At 35.3% G+C, this 24,198-nt stretch overlaps 2 protein-coding genes across 3 annotated transcripts; both read left to right on the top strand.

Moving 5' to 3' along the window:
- Positions 1-315: 315 nt before the first annotated feature.
- On the top strand, positions 316-5,409 carry LOC132190398 (phosphotyrosyl phosphatase activator (PTPA) family protein). 2 transcript variants are annotated; one of them, XM_088510857.1, is made up of 2 exons: positions 316-1,583; positions 5,157-5,409. In XM_088510857.1, the coding sequence occupies exon 1, from the start codon at positions 371-373 to the stop codon at positions 1,553-1,555; it is 1,185 nt and encodes a 394-aa protein (XP_088366983.1). In that variant the 5' UTR covers positions 316-370; the 3' UTR covers positions 1,556-1,583; positions 5,157-5,409. The 2 variants fall into 2 exon arrangements, with proteins under 2 accessions (XP_088366983.1, XP_059461357.2); XM_059605374.2 differs by having other exon boundaries at positions 318-1,530.
- A 3,185-nt stretch (positions 5,410-8,594) lies between these two features.
- FBW2 (F-BOX WITH WD-40 2) lies at positions 8,595-11,322 on the top strand. Its single transcript, XM_059604802.2, has 3 exons — positions 8,595-8,842; positions 9,970-10,285; positions 10,488-11,322. The coding sequence occupies exons 2-3, from the start codon at positions 9,981-9,983 to the stop codon at positions 11,152-11,154; spliced, it is 972 nt and encodes a 323-aa protein (XP_059460785.2). The 5' UTR covers positions 8,595-8,842; positions 9,970-9,980; the 3' UTR covers positions 11,155-11,322.
- Positions 11,323-24,198: the final 12,876 nt, after the last annotated feature.

Below are 24,198 nucleotides of genomic sequence, written 5' to 3' on the forward strand. Positions count from 1 at the left end.
TAGAGTAAAATGTTATTTTGGCCTACTCTATGGACTTAAAAATTATTTTTTAAATCATAGGAAGTGATTTGTAAATTAGGCCAACCACAATGACAAATTTTACATTTATCCCATTTTATTTAAAAGTAATTAACATTAAAAGTTAATGGTATTAATTAATGGAGTAATTATAGAAGTAAGACTTTAATTCTCTTTTTTATATGTAATTCGATTATAGTTTTAAAAGTAATCCCACTTTTGAAGGATAAGAGAGATAAAAATCCCTATTCTAGCGTTACTCTAATTGGTTTCAATAGTAGCGTATATAACTCAACAATAAGTAAAGCTTCCAATACGCAACTCCCTTTCGTTTTCGCATCGCCCTCTCTCCATGGAACACCACGATCACGAAGACTGCTCCAAATCCCCCCAAACCCCATCCCCGCCCCCCAGCACCAGCACCAGCACTGGAGCTTGCTGCAAATGTGGCGGTCCCACCAGCTTCGCGCCCCCGCCCCAGTGGTCTGAAATCAGCCCGCCCCCAATCTACCGACCCATCCGCTCCCCAGCCTTGAATTTGCCCCCCAACACCCACTCCCAGCAAGCCATAATTCTCGCCCCGGTCCCCCACTCCCAGAAGGTCCCACTCGTCTCCCATCCCTGCCAATTCCAAACCCCAACCAAAATAATCCAATCCCCCGATGACATCCGTCACTTCCACGACTCCGACTCCGGCAAAAACTTTATCGGCTTCGTTGTCGCCCTCTCCGAGTCCATTCGCGGCCACAAGATCTCCGACCCCTGCCACGTGTCCCGGACGATCAACTCCATCGTCTCCATCCTCGAAACCCTAATCCGTTGGATTGACGAAATACCTCCGCTCCAGCAACCCTCTCGCTACGGTAACCTCTCTTACCGAACCTGGCACGAGCGCCTCACCGAGACCAGCGAGTCCTTGATGCTCGAGTTCCTCCCCGCCGATCTCCAATCCGCCACGGTCGAGATCGTCCCGTACTTCGCTGACAGCTTCGGGAACTCGAGCCGTATCGACTACGGTACAGGCCACGAGACCAACTTCGCCGCGTGGTTGTACTGCTTGGCTAGGTTGGGGCTCATCAAAGAGGAGGATTACCAAGCCGCGGTGGCTAGGGTTTTCGTGAAGTATCTAGAACTGATGAGGAAATTGCAATTGGTTTATTGCCTGGAGCCAGCGGGGTCGCACGGGGTTTGGGGCCTCGACGACTATCATTTCCTGCCGTTTATCTTCGGGTCGTCCCAGCTGATCGATCACAAGTATATGAAGCCCAAGTCGATTCATAATCAGGATATACTGGATAATTTTTCGAACGAGTATCTGTACATTGCGTGCATCGCGTTTGTGAAGAAGGTGAAGAAAGGTATGTTCGCGGAGCACTCGCCGTTGTTGGATGATATAAGCGGAGTGGCTAATTGGAACAAAGTGAATAGTGGGTTGCTGAAGATGTATAAGGTGGAGGTCTTGGAGAAGGTCCCTATCATGCAGCATTTTCTGTTTGGCTGGCTTATTAAATGGTATGGCCTTTGCTCCTCTCTATGAAGTACCAGGATAGTGTTTATATGGATAGGTAATTGTGGGCTTTAGCTTCTTTGCTTGGTTGACATATTACAAACTTGATTTTAGTTATTTCAATTCTCTTCTTGTCCTGTTTGTGGTGACTTGTGCTGGACTTTAGTTTGTTTTCAAATTAATATTATTTTGTGGGCATAAATTGATAGAGACATCAATATCAACATATTTGTTTAATTGAGTTCTGTAGATGGTTGTGATGCAATGCATCTAGGTATTAGGAGCAAAAGAAATTATGACAAAGTGACCAGTGGGCTTGAAGGTTCGATATAGAGTTTGGAGATTTTTGAGCTTGAAAGATGGTTCTTATGTTCAACGACTTGGGGTTCCCGTGAGTTGCTTGATGTTGTCGCCTTTTTATCGTAGTTTATTTTCTCCAGAGAGCATTCTTGAACCATATGAGCTATATAGTAGCTAAACATTTCAGGGTCAGACAGTAGCAAGATTGGCTTGGAAAAGAAATCTAAGCAAAAGCTTATGGACTTGGCTAGACTTGTGGCATTACATTTTTAAATAGCTGATTTCTGGAAGCTTATGTGCTGTTGGAGTGTTTGGGGACAAAAGAATAATTAACACTTTTTTTTCTCGTTAAAAGTTTTTTTCATCAAAATGACATTGTATATCTTGGACTCGGGGCTTCATCCCATGATCCTCCAACAGGGCTGTTCCCCATCTTACCCTATCATTAAATCCAATTGTCTTGCATTTAAACTCTTGCATCGCTTCTATCTTCCCCTATAATATTTTGACATTTTCCTCTCATTTACAAGGTCTTCTCCATTTCCTTGTGTTCCCGTCATGTTCTTACTTGCTGCAGTGGCTCTTTTTTTTAGATATATTAGTGTGTTTCAATGACATCATTGAAAAGCAATTAGGGGCAAATTTTTGCTGATCCATTGTGGCTTCTATGATCCTTTTCTAATTATTATTAGGGTGAGTACTTGCCTCCTCAATATTTCTTTTTATAAGTATTTTTTTTGGTCCCTTCCCTAGGGGAATGAGAGATTCAAACTAGTGACCTTCACTTGATGAGACGTAGTCCTTAGCCAATTGAGCTACCCCTTGGGGACAATTTGCCTCTTCAACATTTCCACAAGAAGTGGTATCATGAATATGACAGTCTCTTTACTTGCTATGATGGCCAAGTCAAACATTCTATGAACAACAAGGGTGATCCGAAGATCTGTTGTTAGTTTACTTGTTTTTCACATGGTTGCTTCTTTCTGGTGCATTTTTGAGGGATCTCTAATATTAATGTGAAGTGGACTTACTAAGGATTTGGCATAAGCTAATTCACCCTAACTCCTTATCAAGCTTTTGGTGTTTGTAAGTTAATATAGTCTATCAAATGTTGCGTTCTTTTAGCTATTTGGTGATTGCAAAACCCCACCTCGTATATGAAATTAAGAACTAGTTGATGTCAAAACATTCACAATTTAGAATGTGCTAACTATATCTGCATGATACCCTAAAGGATTAATGACAACTAGAGCTCTTTTTATTTATTTATATGTAGTTTGGATCAACCGGTCTGATGTGATCTTACACATGACAACGCCCTCTCAATCTAAATCCTTAGTGTGGTTAACGCAAATTCCCTTACTCAACCTGCGACATTCATCAGAAAAACCTGTATTCATGACTCACATGGACTTATTGGGTTGGCTCTGATGGCATTTGCAACATGAACCAGGGATGTGATAGCCATATCTGCATGGTACCCAAAATGACTAGGCACAATTGAAACTCATTATTGATTATAAAACCTAGATAGACTTAGTACATGCAAGGCGTACAAGCTTGTCCGTTGCTCTCACAACCAAGATGTCATTGTTTAGGGTATATAACCAAGATCAACATGGTACATGTCTAATGTGAATCTAGTAAACATCTATGCAATGCCCTCACACCATACACTCTGAGGTACTACAATCTCTCCCATTTAAATTCTTACCTCCTTGGCAGAGGGAACTCGTGTTGTGGTACAGTGCCACTGAGCCACGTTGCATCTAAAGATTAGTCATAATTAAGGCTTCTTTAATCACTTATATAGCTTAGACTGACCTTGTACACATTAGATTTTGAACTTAGGCACTCGGCATACGCTCACGTGTGCACGATGCCCTCATATATACAATGTGGGCTACTACAAAATTACTGTGGAAGAACTTAGTACTTTTCTAATATTCATTGGTTTTCGCATGCTGAAGGCCGTCAAATATTTGTTGGCTTTTTATCCAACTATTTTTAACACCTATTTAAAGTTTTATAGATATATGAAACCTATCCTGCACTGAATGATGTCAGTATTTACTGTTGAGAGCAGTATCTGGTTTAATATTCAAATTTGCCTAGAATTTCAGACCTTGTTAAGTGGTATTTATATTTTTGTTGACAACTTAAAGTAATGTGGCCCTCATTAGAAGGGAGCTTTACCGTATGCTTCACAGCATAGTCAGCTTTCCTTTCCAAGACACATTAGAACAAGTTCGTGGAAGGCTTTTTGTTAGCACGTGGGAAACATAAAGCTCTATTTCCATCTCCTTCACATAAGTGCTTGTTCAGCTAATATGAATGCTGATAGACATGCTAAAGATGCCATCCTTGCCAGATGCGTGGCAACCTGTTCTTGGTTGTGTCAAACAAAATTGTTCCTTCATGAGATTTTGCTCTTTTCAGTATTGCATATTGATATTTTTTTGGTCAATGTGCTATATCCTGATTCCCAAACATGTGTATTTATTATATGTTTGTAGTTGATAAATTTCTGCTTATATTTTAGTCACGTCCAAAACTAGTGGAATATCGTTGAAATTCATTTAAGTCATTTGCACTGAGCTCATGTTCTGAGCCAATTCCAGTCAGTTTCTGTTTGCATTGCATTTTTCTTTTTCAACATTTGATGCCAATATTATATGTTTTGGGAGAAAGGGACTAACTTCTGGGGTTTGTCTTCCTGGAAGGCAAAGATGGCGAGGACTTGTTTATGCATGGTTAGTACAAGTACCAAAGGAATTTCACTACACATGAAAAGTTATGACATATGTTTCATTTATTGTTAATGATTAAAGCTCCAGATATGGGATTACCTCATCCTTGGATGCTGGTTGGATGATTTACTAAACTACATTGAACAACTTATACTTGAGCTTTCTGGAACGAAGTGCTAATTAGAAGACTACTGTAAGAGTAAATATGATGGTTGACCTGTTAAAGTAATATTTTTAGCTTTAGTTCTCTTTGTGCATAGTTGCTGGTGTTATTGATATGTTAATTGTTTTTTTAACTATTTACTCATCAAAAAAAAAATTGTTTTTTTAACTATTGTCATTTGTAAGTTTCTTGGTTTTTTTGTCAACAAAAAAAATTTAATCTTTGATGGGAAATGCCTAGATTATGACATGGAAATATTGTGAAGTGTTAATTTTAGCTTTAGATTCATGGTACTCAAGTTCGTTTCTGATTGGTAATTGAAGCTTGTTTTATTTTCAAAGTGAAGGTTACTGCAATTGTTGTTTTCTTTTAAATGATTAATATCTTACTAGTTTTTTTTTTCCATTTTACCTCTCAGGGAGTAGTGTGCTTTATCAGCTTACTGGGACATTTGCTGTGGAACCAAGAAAGTTGTTTCTCACCAGGTTTCATCCAATTTTTAGAGTAGAAAGTTGGCAAATTGGAAATATACCTTTGGTAGCATGAATCAGTTGAGTTTTTTTGCCTTTTTGTTTTCCTCGATGGTTTATTTGTTGCTATATTTCACAGTTAATGGAAGTTTGGTTCCATTTCATTTAATATTTAATATGATAGATATCCTTCTTTCCGTAGATTTCTGTAAGTTAACCTATGGGTGCCTATATATATATAAGTAGGGGGGACGAATGTATATATATAGCCCATCATTCTTAATTTCTCAAAAACATTTTTTTCTTTTAAATTATTTTTAAAAATTTTATAATTGGTCAAAAGGCGATGAGAGCCGTGTTCAACTCCTTATGAATAGTCATGTATAATTTACCTCAAGTTTTGGATTTTTTTCAAGGTAGTTTTTTAGCTCAGTTGCAATCACTCTGATGGGTGTTAAAAACCCGGGAATTGGATTAGGTGTTGTGAAAAAACTATAGCATATCATATGTGGTCCAGATTTAATTCCATTTTTTTTTATGAGAGAGAGAGAAGTTAAATTTGGACCATTAAAAACTACAATTAGTTTTTTTTACAACCAAATTAAAAAAGCCGTATGATATGCATGGCTACCAAATTTCGATATATATATATATATATTGTCGATAATTGATTGAACCTTGCACTAGACAGTAAAATTTTATAGGGTTATGTTATAAGAGTGTATTTCACTCAAAAAGTAGTAAGGTTATTGAAACTATTGCTGCATATTTGTAGATTTGCTCCTTCTCTTTTGGGATTACAAATATTTATGAGAATAGTTAGAGAGCCAAACAAATGAATCAAGAAAATTTTTCAAACTGACGTGGTAAATGTTTTTTAATAAAAAAAAAAATGCAATTCTTTCTTCCTTGTTTACTATTCACGGTCTGTCACATCAGTTTGAAAATTTTTTTGAGTTCATTTGTTTGGTTTTCGAGCACTTCTCAATATTTATACATCTTCGGTGCTCATTGTGATTGATTAAATATTAAAAATTCGGGATTGATACTTGATGCTTTAAAATTTAAGGTAATCTCGTCTTTAGTTCAGTTGTTAGCAGTGAACAATGACGGGTTGCTTTGGTTTTTTTCGTAGATTGCGGGGGCCTTTCAACTTGGGCTTATTCGGTTCGAAATTACATCTACTTTTAGCCCATCTACATGTTCTCTCATGCGTGCGAAATTTGGTTAACTGACTAAGTACTTTTTAGGCCATGCTCTCTCACTCTTTTGGGCTTTTAATATCTAGAATAGGATCCTGCCCAGCCCCAGCAATGCCTTTAATAATTAATTCTTAAGCTAAAAAGAAGAAATCACTTTTTTGGAACTAATTGCGTGGAAAATTTTAAATTATTATTTCTCATCTCATGGGCTGGTGTGACTGTGCTCATCAATCTTTGAATTTTCTTTTTTTTTTTCTCCTATTAATATAAGTTGATCTAAGGGGCTGATAGGCATAGAGTGATATATGATATGAGACTAGAATGAGAGATAAGTATGTAGTATTACTCAGCTTAAGACAAAATATTATCTGATGACTCTCCATTGCAATTAGTCTCTCCTCTTTTGGTGCCAACGTCTTACAAAGCGGGTTATACTTCTTATAATTCAGTCTCTAAAAAAATGATATATTCTTTTAAGTATATGAAGTACATTTTTCTCACTAAGATTATTAAAAAAAAACATGTAAGAAACACATGTTATTATATATATATATATATATATATCGAGAATAATGGGTAGAAAGAAGAGGCGAAGGAGAAGATAAGATGTTTAGGGACGGAAAGATGTATGCATAATGTGGACGAATGAGTTAGATGCCCTGAACGTGTGGCTGGTTTTACAATAATAGATCAAATTTGGGGTAAGATTCGGATAACATTTTGTAACTTGTGTTCATGACATTTATGCTAATAAGAATATTTGAACCCAAAAACCCAAAAAGAAAACGATTATTATTTTATATATTTAAAAGGGAGGTCCAAATGGGAAGAAATTGTGACAGTGGAACTCACAATGACAGCTCTGAGACTATCTGGACCCACATGCTTGGATGCGAGTCTCCATAACCCAAAAAAGGAGGTTGAAACTTTGACTGGGAAGGGATTGCCAACGCATTTACATTGCAAAACAAATCATGCCTCGCTTCCCCTGTGAGGAATGTGGCGTGATTCAACCACCCCTACCTGGTTTATCACCTACAAAATAAGTAAAAAATAATAATAATAAACTACCCCTTGTTTATCCAAAAAGCTGATGGTAAAAGCATAATTACCATGGAGTGAAACTCCTAGGTTCAACTCCTTTACATTACAAAAAAAATAAAAATAAAAAATAAAAAATAAATAAAGGGGTAATTAGTGGTAGGTTGAATATGATTTGTTAACTTATTTAAAAAGTTTTATATGTCGAGGTAATTAGTGACCTCCATATTTCATGAAATGTGGTCCTATATGTCAAAAAAAAAAAAAAAAATTGAACGGAGAATTATTTGTAAGTTATACTTATTATATGAAGTTTTGAGTCATTTTTTAAATTATATGGAGCTTATTGCAAATTAGTGCAATTAAGGAGGATAATTTTTTACATGACGTGCTAACTCGACATAAACTAAACATAAAATTAACCGATTATAATTGATGAGTTTAATTCATTTAATTAAATTAATCGTATTCTTATACTTAAACTTCGATTTTGCAAAAACCTACTGAAACCTAACATAAACAAAAGTGTCACATCTAATCTAATGACATCCACTTTAATTAAATTTCAAGTGCAATTTAATTCAAACCTAACATTAGTGCAATTTAATGTCAAGTGAGAGAGTGGAATTGTTGAAATCCGATCATCACATTTACTTTGAACAAAGTTGACTGTGGTTGGCAAATGGCAACCAACCAAGTACCAAAGTGAATCAACTGTTTAAAGTCGGTCAAGCAATTGGAAGGTGAAGATTGAAGCTGTGGCTATGGCTATGGCTATGGTCAACAGTCTCAACACTTCCCAACTGAACACCACTGTTGAAAAGAGAAACCCAGTGGCCAATCTCAGATGCCTATATTTACAGTCAATCGAGACACCCTTTGCCTTCTTTTACCTCCTCTAAGCCACTTACCCGTGTCGGTGTCTCCCCTGTTTCTCTCTCTCTGTCCAAGGCACACAAAAAAAACAGACATGAAGATATTTACTGCCTCATCAGTCACCCCTACAGCCTCTCTTTCATAAAAGTAAAAAAAAAAAAAAAAAAAAAAAAAAAAATAGTGGATGATACCGACGCTATTAAAAGGTGTCATTAACACAAATTTTGACAGTCTTTGAGTGTCACAATAAAACTCCCCATTATTGTCTTTCTCTGTTCATCTCTCTCTCTCTGAACAAACACTTTTTTTTATAGTTTTAATCTCATACGCATTCGGTTGCTTTTACTCTTTGTTTTTACTCCTGTTTTTTCTCTTGGTGGTGGTGGTTGCGTTGAAGCTTGTGGGTAGGTGGGGTGATGGGTCTATTCGCTTTGTAGCTTTAGTTCCCCCTCCCCCTCCGCCTCTGCTTCACTCTCTTTCCTCTCTTTTCCCCTGCGTTTCAGGCGGATAAACCGGTGAGTCTTTGCATCATCCATATCCTTAAAGGCACAGATTTTTTAGCTGAAAATCTCACTTCTCTTGGGTGTTTGTGTACTTTACATTTTTTTTTTTCCTTCTTCTCCGCCTTTTGTTACCGAGATAGCTGAGCAAAAGAACATGAATTTGAATCTGTGTTTTGCATGCTTGATGTTGCCTGTCTTTCCACCAAAATCTCAAAGTTCGGTACTTTGGAGTGAAGTAGTCGTTACCAGCCTCCGTTCACTGCGGGGTTCTGTTTCTTGGTTCTAAAAAAAAAATAATAATGGAAAATCTAGGATTTAAGTTGATTTTCCCTTATTTTCCCTGGTTTTCTCAGTAACCCGGCAGAGTTTTAGTTCTCCTCTCTCCCTGTGGAGAGGTGTTGACTTTGTCATTTCCATGCAATGACTTGAATTATCTTCATTTTCTGTCTTCCTGCTCCAGGTAGCTCTCTATTTATTACTTTTTATTTGCTATTTTCCCCAATTTGTTCTGATTTTCTGGCCGACTAACTCACCTGGGTGTTGATGGATCTGTAAACTTGCACTATTTCCCAAGAATTTTGATTTTGCTTTTATTGAAAAGAAGTTCTATTTTCCCTTTGAACCGTTTCTCTGGCTGCTATACTGCTATTAATCTTTTAGATTTGTCTTTCTCTCTATTTTTCGAACTGTTCTTCTTGTTGCTTTACTGGTATTAATGTTTTATATTTGTTCCTCTGGTTACTCTTATATAGATTTTACCGCTCTGGGTGTTAATCTGTACGCTTTTTTTTTGTTTGCCCTTTTTGTGAGCGAAACTTGTATATTTACTTTCCTGGGCTTTCATCGATTCTCTTTTTCTTGTTTATTGTTTAGGAAAAAAAAAATTTTGTATCACAAGTTGAAAGGAATCTGATTGCTGGATATGATATGTAAATATTTTACTTCTGCTCATAACTTGTATGCGAGAATCTTGTTTGTTCGATATTCTCCACATGGTTTCATAGAAAATGTCAGAAATAGGGCCTATTTTTGCATCAGAGATTCCCACAAGCCAGACCCAAAATGCCTTTTTTCCATCCGTAATGAAAGGGACTAATTGTTTTGTTTTTTCTATTTGATCTCTTTCTGTTTTTTTGAAGGTGGAGAATAGATGGAAGAGGGAAGAGATTATCGGCCTTGGGACGAATTAATACCTGACACACTCGGGCTAATCTTCAGCAATCTTTCTCTCCAGGAGATACTGACAGTGATTCCCAGGGTTTGCAAATCATGGGGCAAAGTAGTGACCGGACCTTATTGCTGGCAAGAGATAGATATCGAGGAATGGAGCAACCGCCGGCCTGAGCACCTTGATCGGATGCTTCCGATGTTAATCACTAGAAGCCGTGGATCAGTTCGCAAGCTTTGTGTTTCTGGTCTCCACAGCAAAATGATTTTTACCTTTATTGCTGAAAAGTAAGCAAAACTGCACAGTTGATTTTAGAATCACTATACCTTGCAGTTAATTTTTTCCAAAAATCTTTTTTTATAGAGCCATAGTTTGATGTGAGGGTTTTAAGTTTTAACTTGTTCCTTGGTAGAATCAGGACTGCAATTATAATGGTGTTTAGGAATTTTTTTCTAATTGACATTATAATCGTTCTCTTGGTTTTGCAAGTGCTGGATCCCTTCAGACATTAAGGCTGCCTAGAAGTGAGATGAGTGATTCAATGGTGGAACAGATTGCTGGCAGGCTCTCTATGATCACATTCTTGGATGTGAGCTACTGTGGTAAAATTGGTGCTCGAGCATTGGAGGCCATTGGAAAGAATTGCAAATTCCTTGCAGGACTGTGCCGCAACTTGCACCCGTTAGACACGGCTGGCAAGCCCTTACAAGATGATGAGGCATACGCCATTGCCTCCACAATGCCGAAGCTTGAGCATCTTGAGATGGCTTACCATCTTATCAGCACCCCAAGTGTTGTTGAGATACTATCAAGCTGTCCTGAGCTCAAATTTTTGGATTTGAGAGGCTGTTGGGATGTTAAACTTGATGAGAGGATCCTCAAGGAGAGGTTCCCAAAATTAAAGGTTTTGGGGCCACTAGTAGTTGATCACTACGAGCGGAATGACTGGGATGATTGCTCGGATTCGTCGGACGCTTTCGAGTACTTGGCCTGGGAATTTATGGCTGGTGAAATGGGAGATTTTGATGAGGATGATGATGATAGTAGTTACTATGGCATGTGGGATGATGAGGGAAGGCTTGAGGAGCTTGAGCTGAGATTCTATGAAGGAATTGATGAAGATGCAGGACTGTATGATTGGCCTCCTTCTCCATAAGTTATGTTTTCTTTCTTGTGAAATTCTCTGCTTCCTTTTTTCTTTTTTCTATATATATATCTAGAAACTTGCTTTATGCTTCTATTTTGGAACTTGGAGCTTGTATATGTTTCAATGGGAATGAAGAAGTTTGCTTTGTTTTTCTACTCCCATGAGTAGAGAAGTTTTTCTTCACGTGCAAAATTTTATACGATATTTGCATCTTTTACATGTTATTGACTTGTTTCTACTGAAAAATATAACATATAGTTTGTTGCCGAAAGTTGGGCATATGGATTTTTGAAATAGGAAAGATGGCCCGGCATTTGATATTTTTAGTGGATGGGTCCGGTTGGGTCAGGTCATGAGTGCCACCCCACTTTTACGAGCATCTTATTTCCTACTTTCTACAATCCCCATTGATTTTCTAAGAGCAAGCTTGGCATTTCTTGGATAAATGGATAAGGCCCCTTTGATGCTTTAGGGGAAGAAAATTCTCTGTTTTCTTAAAGATAATTGGCTCTGGAGGAGCAGTAAAATGGAATCTTTATAGCTCTGTCTGTGGGCCTTAAGCCGTCTTCTCTCCTCGCATCATGTGGGGGCATAACAAGTTGTATAATAAGTCTTTATGACAATGAAATTTTCAGGGTTTCTGTATCAGCTGCCATGGCTAAAAGACTTGTGTGCTCTGATTTCTTCCATTGAACAATCTCTCCTTTATAAGGCATCGTGTAATAGGCAAATACAAGTGGACTGTGTGTTTTAGAATCGTATTGGCAACAAAGTTTTTCGAGTGACGAAATCTGCTTACTCTTCCAAGCAGTGTTCAGAAAAAAATAATGTTAGCCATAGGTTCGGATGCCTCTTATTTTCTCCCAAAGAGAAAGGGTTAAGGATAAATAAAGAGGATTATGAGAAGGGTTATCTTATTTGAACCCCTGCCCACATAAAAGGCCTTGTAGGTGGGTCATTGGTAAGGCAAAAGAGTCTCTCTTACATACTTTTGTCCAAAAAAAGGGGACGGAAAGTAAAGGTGGGTCTTTGCTCAGACAAGAGAGCTCCTCTCACATACTTCTGTTGAAAGAGAATATGCAAAGATAATAATAGAGGATTGTGAGAGATTTTATTATTTGAGATTATGAGCCCTTACCCGTATAAAAGGCCTCACAAGTGGGTACTTATTGAGGCAAAAGAGCCTCTCTCACATATTTCTATTAAAAAAAAAGGAGTCGAGGTAAATGTGGGTTTTTGCTCAGACAAGAGAGCACATCTCACATACTTCTGTCGAAAGAGAATGGGCAAGGGATAATTACAGAAGATTGTGAGAGATATTTTCTTATCTGAGATTATAAGCCCCTACCCATACAGAAGACGTTACAGGTGGGTACTTATATTCAGGCAAAAGAGCCTCTCTCGCATAATAGAAAAAAATGAGGACAAAAAGTAAATGTGGGTTTCTGCTTTAGACAAGAGAGTACATCTCACATACTTCTATCGAAAGAGATGGAGCACGGTTAATAACAGAAGATTGTGAGAGAGATTTTCTTATTTGAGATTCTGAGCTCTTGCCCGTATAGAATACCTTATAGGTGGGTATTTGCTCAGGCAAAAGAATCACTCTCACATACTTCTATTAAAAAAAATGACAAAAAGCAAAAGTGAGTCTCTATTCAGACAAGAAAGCTCTTCTCACATATTTCTGTCCGAAGAGAAGGGGCAGAGAGTAAGAGAAGACACCCACCCCTATAACAATTGAAAAGCACTCTTTAGTAAATAAGGATTTCCAACTAGCAAATGACAATTGAAAATTTGAAAGGCACTCTTTGGTGAATAAAGATTTCCGTCTAGCAATTTGAATATAGTATATAAGATCAGAATGATAGTTTATATGAGACTCGTTTATTCAAGCGCAAAATTTATTTAAATAAATGAATTTCATATAAGCTTGCTCACGTAATATCGTTCAAATTACTAGCAATGTATACAACAAATTCTAGAAACCCCAATCCCCTTTCAGCAATATGCATACATCTAACTTAAGAGTGGTGCTAGCATCAAGTCCTTTGGTTGTATTTGGACTTTGGAGTGAGAGACAACTCTGATCACAGGATTCAAATAAGAAAACCTACAACCTGTTACACCCAAGAATCACCTGTGCCAAGTTGTACAGGGAATAAGTGGGTCCTACACACATGCTTCTCAGGTTATCTTTTTGAAAAAAATTGAGATGTACGAGTGAGCTGTCATTTTGGTTGCCATGTTAGCACGGCCCCTTTCAACAAGATGATAGATGTAAGTACATATATTGATACATGCTTCACGTCATCAAATACAATCAAAAGTGTGTGCACCCTTTTTCTTTTTAACTTTTCTTTTTTTCGTTTTTTTCTTTTTTTTTTCCTTTTATATATATATATATATATATAACGAAATTTGGACGACAAGATCCTTAACATTAACTTTTGTAAGCATTAAGCTGAAGTTGGGACAAACTTGTGAAAGCTAATGACAAAGGAGATCTTGTGTAATAGCTTTCGGCACTTTCCTCATCCAGAAAATGGGGACTTATCAGGAAAAGGAAAAGATGCTCTGTGAAGTACAATTATGTTCATGAACCCATAGAGTTAATAATTGGATATTTGTACTTAAAAAATCAAAACCAAAAGTAAATTAATATAAGTGTCCAGAATTCGTACTAATCAAAGTCAGCCTGGTCTTGGTTGTGTCGATTATATGGCAGAAATTTGGGTAGTGCTGCTCACTGCACTCGGCTCGAGTAAACAGTATTTATGTTGGGTGAACAGTATGTACGAATTTTTTTTTAAAAAAAAGTTGAAAACAATAAATATTTTTAAATTCATACGCAATGTTTATCTGGTGTAAATATTGTTCTCTCACGCCGAGTGTGTTGAATAGCACTACTTTAGAAATTTAATAATGTTAATGCCAAAAATTAATTAGGAACTACGCACGCTTAATTATCTATATGGGATCTCTGCAAGACAGCCAACTTTTAAAGTGGTACACCGCAAAAGGGGGAGGACGCGGTGGCACCACCTCCGATGCTTAAATCAGTAAAGGTATGAATGTGAAAATGAAAGAGATAGATAGATATTAGAGTAAGGGTAGCAATTTGTATTTGAGTGTCTTGTTTGGATCGTATCAAGACATAGGTATAAGACTATATAAGTCGTTTATAACTTGACCTATTTAATTAAACCAGTTAATCCCCTCAACCCTAACCCTATAATTTTATATCAGGTTCATGTCGGATTCACGGGTTATGTAAAAAAATTGTTAACCATTATATCGCATGTTGAATACGGGTCATGTTAATGCATAGTATAAGACTATATAGTTCACTCATAACTATACCAATTTAATTAAACGGGTTAGACTCCTCAATCTTAACCATTTAATTTCGTGTTGGGTTTATGTTGGATTCGCAGATCGTGCCAAAAATTGTCAACTCCTAAATTAAAGCATGAGAGCATACATGAATTTAGCCTCATACTAACCTTATATATGCTAAGTACCATTTAGGTCGTATCATCATAAGAGAATTGTCGACAAACAGCCATTAATTTGGCCTTTGATCGTGCAAGATTATTTATGTTCCACCTTCCTTTAGTTAAATATAATATATATAAACAAATTTTTAAAATATACTTATATATAAAAGGTATGCAGATGCGATTATTTCTAAAACTGCTATATGCTATACGCATCCGTATATGCAGATAATAATTTTTGCTGTAAATAATAAATAGTTGTGAATAGTGAACGTAAAAGGAGTACTCCTAATATCTATATATGAGATTGTGAGATGTTTTTTTCATTGGTATTATTATTATTATAATATAGTTTTGTTCTCTTATAATTTGCCACCTCACTAAAATATATAAAAGGGAAAAATGCAGTTTACCCTTTGTAATTTTAGTGGTTTTTCAATTTTAACTCCAAAGTTCAAAAATTGACAATCTACCCCCCTGAAATTTCAAAAATTAGCAATTTAAACCTTCCGTTACTAATTTCCGTTAAATTGGATGAAATTTTTTTAAAAAAAACCTGAGGATAATGATGTAATTTCATAGATTTCCGTCAATTTAGAAGGAAAAATTAAATGCAGGGTTTAAATTGCCAATTTTTTAAACTTCAAGGGATAGATTGTCAATTTTTAAACTTCGGGGTTAAAATTAAAAAATTTCTGCAACTTCAAAAAATAAACTGTATTTTTCTCTATATAAAAAACACAAATTTAAATTTAACAATGTGATAATAATTAACACGTCAAGACATGATGATGTGACAAAAAATGAATTAGTGTAGACACATCAATAAATTTTATTTTGTTTTGTAGTGACTCCTTTTGAGTAGGCTTCGTAGTTGTACAATAGTAGAGGCTTTGTGGTCACATGATTGCATGTGATTCATTTATTTGGATCTTGTGACTCACGACTTCAATGGACCATTTTAGATGTGAGTTTGACCCGTGTCTTCATGCCTTGGACGGCTCACCCAATTTGTCCCTTCAAATAAGTGCTACACCTAATCCATCCACAAAATTGAAAATAAATAAATTGTATATGATGAGCAAGAATTTGGAAACTAAACAAAATTCCTTTTAATCCCTTAATGGAGAACCAAGATATTTTTTTTTTTTTTGGATTAATCTAATGAAATATTTATATTAAAACTAAAATTCTAACATTATATAAAAGAAAAAAAAATCAAACAAGATTATTTATACATAAATATTACCTTAATTACTTGTTTCCTTTTGTAATTACTTTGTACTCTATCCTCAATGAGTAGCTCAATCGGCAGTGGACTACGCTTCATGAAACGAAAGTTACTAGTTCGAATTTTCATCCTCCTTCCTTTGTGTGGACATGTCAAAAAAAAAAAAAAAAAAAAAATTACTTTATACTCTACCAATAGAGCTAGATGGGCGCCAACGACTAATGTACGATTTTGGGAGAAAAGTAATAACAAAACATAAAAGAGAATGTCAATTTCTGACCATTTTTGTTTAAGTATTTGAATTGAAGAATCAAGATTTGAACTTTTTAATTTGTAATCTCATAACTAATTTTAGTACCCTCACAATATGTCAGAGAATAAAGAGTGATAGATACGAGTTTTTTTATTTATCCCTTTTTTACATTAAAGTTGTAACAGATGAAAATCGCATGTTTATTTATAGATAGGCCAAAGCCAAGATCCTTATACAATTTATCTAACAATGTTTCTTTTTTATCAAGAGAGACAACTTTTAATGAAATAAAACAAATGTTTACCTTTAATAGTTATTAGTATATTAATTACCTAAAAGTTTTGGAAAAAAAAAAAAAAAAAAACCAGTGTAGTATATGTATATTTCCTTTTCAGTTGGAGGTTTTATATATAATTTGTATAAATATAATTTTGTTTTTCCGTAGTGGGGGACAATCGAAGCCATGGTGGTAGGCTGCGCACTCACGGTGAATTATTAAGACAATTATTACCGTTTGGACCAGCATAGCCTCATATCTTTTTCGTAGTATTTTCAAACTTAACATGTTGATCCATTAATTAACACTAAAATTCAGTGTTAGGAAAACTCTACTAACTGGATCAAGGGAAATTCCTTCGACACAGTTTGAAGGAAAACTCTATATAGATCAATTACTAACATCACTATATATTCCAAAATAGTAATTTTAAGTTCTAGACTCTCATTTTGAATAAAGTTTAAAAATTTTGAGTTGAGTTAAGTGTTAGCTGTATCAAATCAACTTAAAAATAAGAAAAAAGAAGCTGAGAAAAATTGGAAAGATTCCCTTCCCAAACAAGCCCATCATCATTGATTTTTATTTTTATTTTTAGTTTAATATAAGTTTATTTAAATATGAATGAACACTACCACATTAGCCCAATAAAATAAAAGTGATATGAAAATTAAGCATATAGCAATACTTATTCAAAAATTAATTAACTATTCTTTTGTTTCTTATTATATATATATATAAAGCAGAATACATACAATTATAAATAAAAAGAGCAAAGAGAAAAATTAAGAGATTCGAAATCTTCTCATAAATAAATGCTAATTCATGACCAACCAATATTGAAAACCTGTCTATTCCCTTTTTTTTTTTTTTTTTAAGAAACCTGTCTATTCTTGAATTATATGTTGATTTTGCAGCACCGATTGAGGCTATAATCAACAGCCAACTAGATCCTGTCGGTTCTTGATTTTCCAACATGCAAGTAACAAGCTCAAATGGGCTCTCTTATCTTATAAAGCAACTGTCTTATCAAAAGAATATTATATAGTGAGTTGGGGTAAAAGATAAAATTCCTATAAATTTTTTCAGGGTTAATTGCTCTTTATATATATATATATATATATATATAAATTTCCACTTTTTATTTTTTATGAATAAAGACCAGTTTAATATCTCTGTTATATTTCGTCAACCCAAACTAACAGACTGTTATGTGTCATAATATAAACATGCCACGTGTTTTAAAAATAATAATTTAAAAAAAAACTAAACCCTAAAAAAAAAAAAAAAATTTAGATGGCCGACCACCCCCATTTTGGGACAAAATTTTCATCAAATCTGGGTTTTAGGAATTTCCTCAAACTCAATCTATAAAAATGACATGTGTTCTTTTAACATGTGAGATGTACATATTTTTTTAATGATATGGACAAAGTTGAAATAAATTTTACTAAAAACTCATGTGCATCTCAGATGCTAATAAAAAAAAATTGACATACGTCATTTTTATAGATTGAGTAGGACGAAATTCTTCTAACTCAGTTTAGAGAAAAACTTTGTTCTTTTGGCCATTGGAGGTGGCTGAGCCATCCCAACGGCTAGAATGGGTGGCCAAACCACCCTAATGGCCTTTGAAAATACTACCCAAACTTTTTTTTCTTTTTTTTCATACCCATTTTCCTCAACCTGCCAGGCAAAAGAGAGAAGGCGCAACATAAAATGGCTTGCAAAGCCAACTGGGAAGCGACTTTTGACCCCAAAAAAAAAAGGGCGAGTGGATGTTGGAGTTGTGGTTAGGGACTCAAAGGGACTAGTGATAGCGGCTAGGAGTCTTACCTAGTTTGGTAATGTGGAACAAGTTGCTGGAGAGGTTATGGCAGCTTGTTGCACAGCCAGGCTGTGCCAAGACATAGGAGGGCAGACCATCCGCTTAGAGGGAGATGCACTCCCACTAGTGAATGTGATGAATTCGGCTGAGCAAAATTAGAGTCATTTTGGCACCTTGTAGGCTTGTAGCCAACATGCGGATGATCCTACAATCTTTTCCCCGGTGGGCGGTGGCGGTGCTGCCATGTGAATCGAGCTGTAAATAATGCAGCTCACAAATTGGCAAAGGTGGCCATCCATCAAGTCACTAATCATACGGAGGGAAGAAATTATTGACTGTATCCGTGATGTAATTTTGACGGAGCAAATTACTCTATCTCTTGATTGATTAAGGACCTGTTTGTGAGTGCGATTTCAATAAGTGCGATTTTAAAAATTGCGTTTTTGAAATCACAACTTTTTAAAATTATATAGGTATTTGGTAAAACATGTTAAGAACTTTTTTTTATCAATTGAGTGTTTGGATAACATTAGCATATAATTGCAGTTTCATGGCCGAATGGGTAAATATTGCGCCAAATATTATTTTAAGCGAAATCATGATTTTGGTTTAAATTCGCACATTTTCAAATAAACACCCCCTTGTCAGCTAATAGAAATGGCGAATTTTTCCCCGATTTTAAAATTTGCGTTTTTAAAATTGAAATTTCAAACACTCCAAAATTACGATTTGATTTAAAAACCCAGATTATTTTTTTTAAAATGCACTCTCAAACAAACCGTAATACAACTTACACCTTTATCTTTTTTAAAAAAAAATCATTATTGGATTATTTCAATAATAACTTTAAAAATTATGTATTTAAATTTAATGGTAATTTTAAAAATTATGGAAGCGAAAATGGATAATGCATTACTCATAAAATAATGAAATGATTTATGAAAGATCTCACTTTTAGTGAAGAATTAGTACTTCCTAATAAATAATGCTATTATTTACCAAGTTATTATAGTCATAGACGGATCCCTTATCAAACAATTATCTAATGGAGTTTATCCTATTTCTAAAATCTTTCTTCAATTTGAACCACAAAACTCAGAAATCATCCAAAATGAGCGAGCGATCTTGCGGACCCCACCCGGCGGCTCCGATTGGCTATTATCATCAACTGCCACGTGGAAGAAATCCCATGAAGATGAAGGCTAGAAGAAAAGATTCCCCTGAAGCACTGTTCTAGTGTCCTCTCTAGAATTTTGTCCCTATTGCCTGTCTTAGGATTTTAGGAATATATACGCATGTGAGATGTTTCGCGACAGATCAGACATCGATGGTCCTCCATTTTAATTTGCCCAGGCCCCATGGGGAAATAACCGGACCTACCCACTCATACATTAATACATACATCTATTAATCATACATCATCCCCTTTTGCCTTAGGCTCTTAGCCAAGTTTAGGAACAAACAAGGACATGCACATGCATGCCTACAACCAAAAAAAAAGACATGCACATGCATATAAAAAGAACTATTTATACTCCCAGCCCTACCCATCAACTGATTAAAGTGGTTGTTTTTAGTAGAGTTGTCAATTTTTGATAGGTCCTTTATTTTCATTTTTGGTTTTAGTCTCTTTTTTTTTTTAAAAAAAAGATTTTTTATTTTATTTTATTTAAGTAATTTGGTCAGTGAAAAAGATTTGTCATAATTAAAAGTTTAAGATGATATTATTAATTGGATAGTAATTTAAAGAAATTACGTTAACTTATTTCAAATATTTTAAAAGAAATTAATCCACTCGTCAAAGAACAACACGAAATGGTATATGTAGTGCCCGACAAGATTGAGGAGGGGTCCAATAAGATGATTTGAGATGAATAAAGGACATGCTCTAATCATCAATAATCTTTGATAATATGGCAACTAAACTTCCTCTACCAATTAGATTTATGGTGTTAAGAATGTTTTCCTAAACCTAAGCATTTTTGGCATGTTTTGAGAGACTAATAAGTGTCGTGTTTGTTTATATCTTTATTTTTTCTAAAAATAAATACATTAACAAACGACCCAAAATATAAAATGCCCTTCCAAACACAAAATACATTGACAAGCATACACGTTTTAAAAATAAAAAATAAAAAAGTTGCTTTTCTGAAAATGAAATCCCACCTAACCTGGTTCATTGGTCATGGAAACCAGAGGCAAATCAGGGCCAAGGGTGAATGATAAACCTGCACGTGGCATGAATGATATAGAAGGCCTACGGGCTACCGCCTTTCACTAATAATGAATTTCAAGGGCCCGTTTGGGGAATCGTCCTATGCCATGATTGCTTATATTTCCTGTCAAAAACTACCAACCGAAAATGACACAGCGGTAAGGGACCCGGACACCCCCACCACTTTCAAATTGTATACCCAATAATTTACGCCTGTTATATGATTTTCGAACAACTTTATGATGAAATAAAGTTGCCTATGATTATCCTCAGGAAAGAAAAACAAGACACATATGATTGTCATAATTTAACATAATATGCCTTGTGTTATTCGCTTTAACAGTTCTGAATCTGGATTAGGGCATTTTATCTGGAAAGTTGCTTGGAATATTCTGCTTCTGAAGATTTTCCCCATTTCTCACTGGATAAACGTACGTAGATGCTTTTGGACCTACTGAAATTCTTGGCTATCTCCAGAGAAGAACATCCGAAGCTTTCAAAATTTCACAGAGCCACGCACTAGAAAGAATTGGTGGCTCTATGCTGGTTTGGACCAGATGGGCCCAAAAAGGCCTGCCTTTTAGTTGCCAATGTCCAACCTATAAAGGATCAAAGAAAATTCAATTGACAAAAAAATTAAAATTGTGTGGATGTATGTTAAAAAATAAATCCTAACTGCAACGGATGATTGTTGTGATAATATGGGGACGTTTCGAATCACTAGAGAGAATCCCTTTTTCCTGATTTAAGAGTAATTTTAGATGTTTTTTTTTTTGGTCATTTTAAAAATGAGATAGCTTTTAAAATCATAATTTGATCAAAATTTAATAGTGATCAATCACAAGTTTAATGGTAATTTTAAAGGCCACATCATTTTTGAAGGGACAAAAAAAAAAAACACGTAAGAGAGACTTCTAACATTATTCATGATTTAAAGATGTCTTTTATTTTTTTTTCTATTCAATGTGGGATAGGGGCCTGATTTAAGGATATCAGATATCTACTTCTTCCTAATAAAGGAAACCTAATTAGTTCTCAAGAGGTAGCTCAATTAGTTGGGACCATACCTAATAAAGCGGAAGTCATTAGTTTGAATCCTCATTCTCGTCTTTTGCATACATGAAAAAAAAAAAAAAAAAAAAAAAAAAAAACCTATTTCGTCATTGTGAGGCCAGGCTGGGTTGGGACATCCTCGGTCTTCAATTTCAGGAGGTGAAGCACACCCAAAAGTTAAATAGGGCCCCAGTCCGGCCCAGGTAATGGCCAAGCGACAAGTTTTAGGCCCAGGCAGGTCACAATACTGGGGCCGGTATTGCCAATTTTCCAACTCAATTGTTGCATTGTGACTTATAAATTTTTATTTTTAAAAAAAAAAACTCTTGCATTGTAATTGTCCATTAAATACAAATAAAGGGTGGGTAATTCACATGAAAACAACTAGAAATCAGCGTGAACAAATCTAAAACTATTGAGAATTAGTCAAATAAATGACTTGGCCAATTTGATAAACTAAAGCAGCCACAACGGCCGGTTTGCAATGGTAATGTTATAGAAACGGAACTACCTACACAATAACGACAGTAGCAAGCGAAAGGATACTCCACAACCAGGAAAATAGCACTGAAAAAGTAGTACTGAAAAAGGTTGGATTAGAGCCGCCAAAGAGAAACTTAGTCACGATGTCTGGTAAGAGTGATATTTGGCAAGAAAAGCTTGGCGAACACAGAACACCAAAACGGAAAGTACAACCAAATATGGAGTTCTCCAAAAATATATATAGGGTGTGTTTGGCAATGGCCAAACCAAAGCCATTTACCATTCAACATATAATTAATTAAACTCTCAACATTCTTACTTTTTATATCATATCAATCACTTTTTACTATTATTCAAATAAAAAAAATCACTATAACACAAAAAAATTTAACTTTTTTATACCAAATATTATTACTTTTTCTCACATCTATCACTTTTGATTACAGAAACAGGCCATTGCTACAGTAACATGCGAATGCCAAACATAGCTCTAAGGTATGAATAAAATAAAAAAAAAAACAATAAAAGTGGCTGCACGTGTATAACACGCACTAGAGCGGTTGGTGCGGAGCTGTGGACGCCTGTGGTTTTGGAGGAGAGTTTGTATGTGACGGACACTTCTTCATTGCCTGTTTGTACACGAGTTATTGGTGCTTAGGTGTGGTGACCACAAAGTTAAAGAAAAGATAAAAAAGAAAAATACAATTATGCCCCGAGAGTTTTGACCTCTTTCCAAACTTTGTTTTCAAATTTATGAAAACGGAATAAGCTAAAAATAATTGCATAAGAAAGGAGCAATAAATATTGCCTAATAAATAGTGTAAGTGAGCAATACGACGTCAAGACAAAAGGAAACTGTCCTTAGAAGTCATTCCAACTTCCCTTTGAATTTTTAGTAACTTAGACCAATGAAATACTTACAGCTTGACCCGTTTAATATTGGTTTTTGTTTATGAATGCATTTTAAGAGTGTTTATTGTGTTGAATTTAAAAGATATTATGGTGGGACGTAAAAATAAAAAAATTGTTTTTATATTTTCTAAGTGTGTTTTGTGTTTAAATGATTTGTTATAATAGTGTTATGTACTAAACCTTTATCTTATTCTTATCTCACAGCGACAATATGTCAATCAGCATTTAAATTTATTTTTTAATAATGGCAAATAGAACTGTGAAATGAGATTAAAATAATGTTATAATTACGTTCTCATTCTCTTGATTGATGTGACAATACTCATTGTCTACTAATTTATTTTTTCAAAAAAGCTAGTCATTAAATTGTTTACCAAGAGATATGTACCAAGATGCGTGGAGTTTATTAATTAAAATGATCAAAACTTTAATAAAGATAAATGTTACGGATACTGAGTTGATGAATTAATATCATATTAGCTTAATAACATGAATAATGTTATTTAGTAGATTCTTATTATTATAATATTATGATAATGTTGGGGTGAAAATAATGGTAAAATATATAATAATTTTTGACAAATAATCATTGATGTCAGCCGAAGAAAAAGAATATGCCGAATCTGATGCCAGTGTCATTTTGTGAAGGACACGTGGCGTAAAGGATGAGATGTTTCGATAGGTGGGGGTAGGAGAGAGGGAAGGTGGTGCATGAAATGAAAGTGGGTAGGTGGGAGAGTGGCCGACTTGGACCCTCCCGATTTTTCTCAAGTCTCATAAGGAGTGCTGCTTTTGTCAACTACAAGAAATTGATCTTTTCTGGACATTGTCTACTTTTTTGTCCTAAAAGGCTTAAACCACCTCGGACACTCGCCATGTAATGGACCTTTTTCGCTCGGATTCATGGTACCCAACACCAAATACCCAATTAAAGTATATATATATATATATATATATATATATATATATATTTGAGTAAGAAATAATAACTAGTTAAAATCTTACAAGTTGGTAGAGTTTATTGTAGCAAATGTTACGAAATTTTATTCATTCTCACTCTCTCTCTCTCTCACCGCATTTCTACCTCCTTCGCTTCTTCAAGGTCCATCTTGCCGCACCCACCACCCTTCACTCACCTACTACAAACTTCCACGTCTTTAGATTTTCAACCAATGGCGTTGTAGAGTTGGGGAGCCAGGAGGGTGGATGAGGCTGCGGTTGCATTTGAAACTATGAGAGGAAAATGATCGATGGTGTATGATGAAATAATATTTTGATTCATGGGTTTGTGAAATGCGGGCAGC

This window comes from Corylus avellana, chromosome 9, assembly GCF_965113065.1.
Source record: "Corylus avellana chromosome 9, dhCorAvel1.hap1.2, whole genome shotgun sequence".
Lineage (NCBI taxonomy): Eukaryota > Viridiplantae > Streptophyta > Magnoliopsida > Fagales > Betulaceae > Corylus > Corylus avellana.

Excerpts from the sequence above, each read along its gene's own strand:
- LOC132190398 (XM_088510857.1), top strand. The coding sequence starts at position 371 with ATGGAACACCACGATCACGAAGACTGCTCCAAATCCCCCCAAACCCCA.
- FBW2 (XM_059604802.2), top strand. The coding sequence starts at position 9,981 with ATGGAAGAGGGAAGAGATTATCGGCCTTGGGACGAATTAATACCTGAC. Across the intron at positions 10,286-10,487 it reads TTTACCTTTATTGCTGAAAA|TGCTGGATCCCTTCAGACAT; the intron begins GTAAGCAAAACT and ends TGGTTTTGCAAG.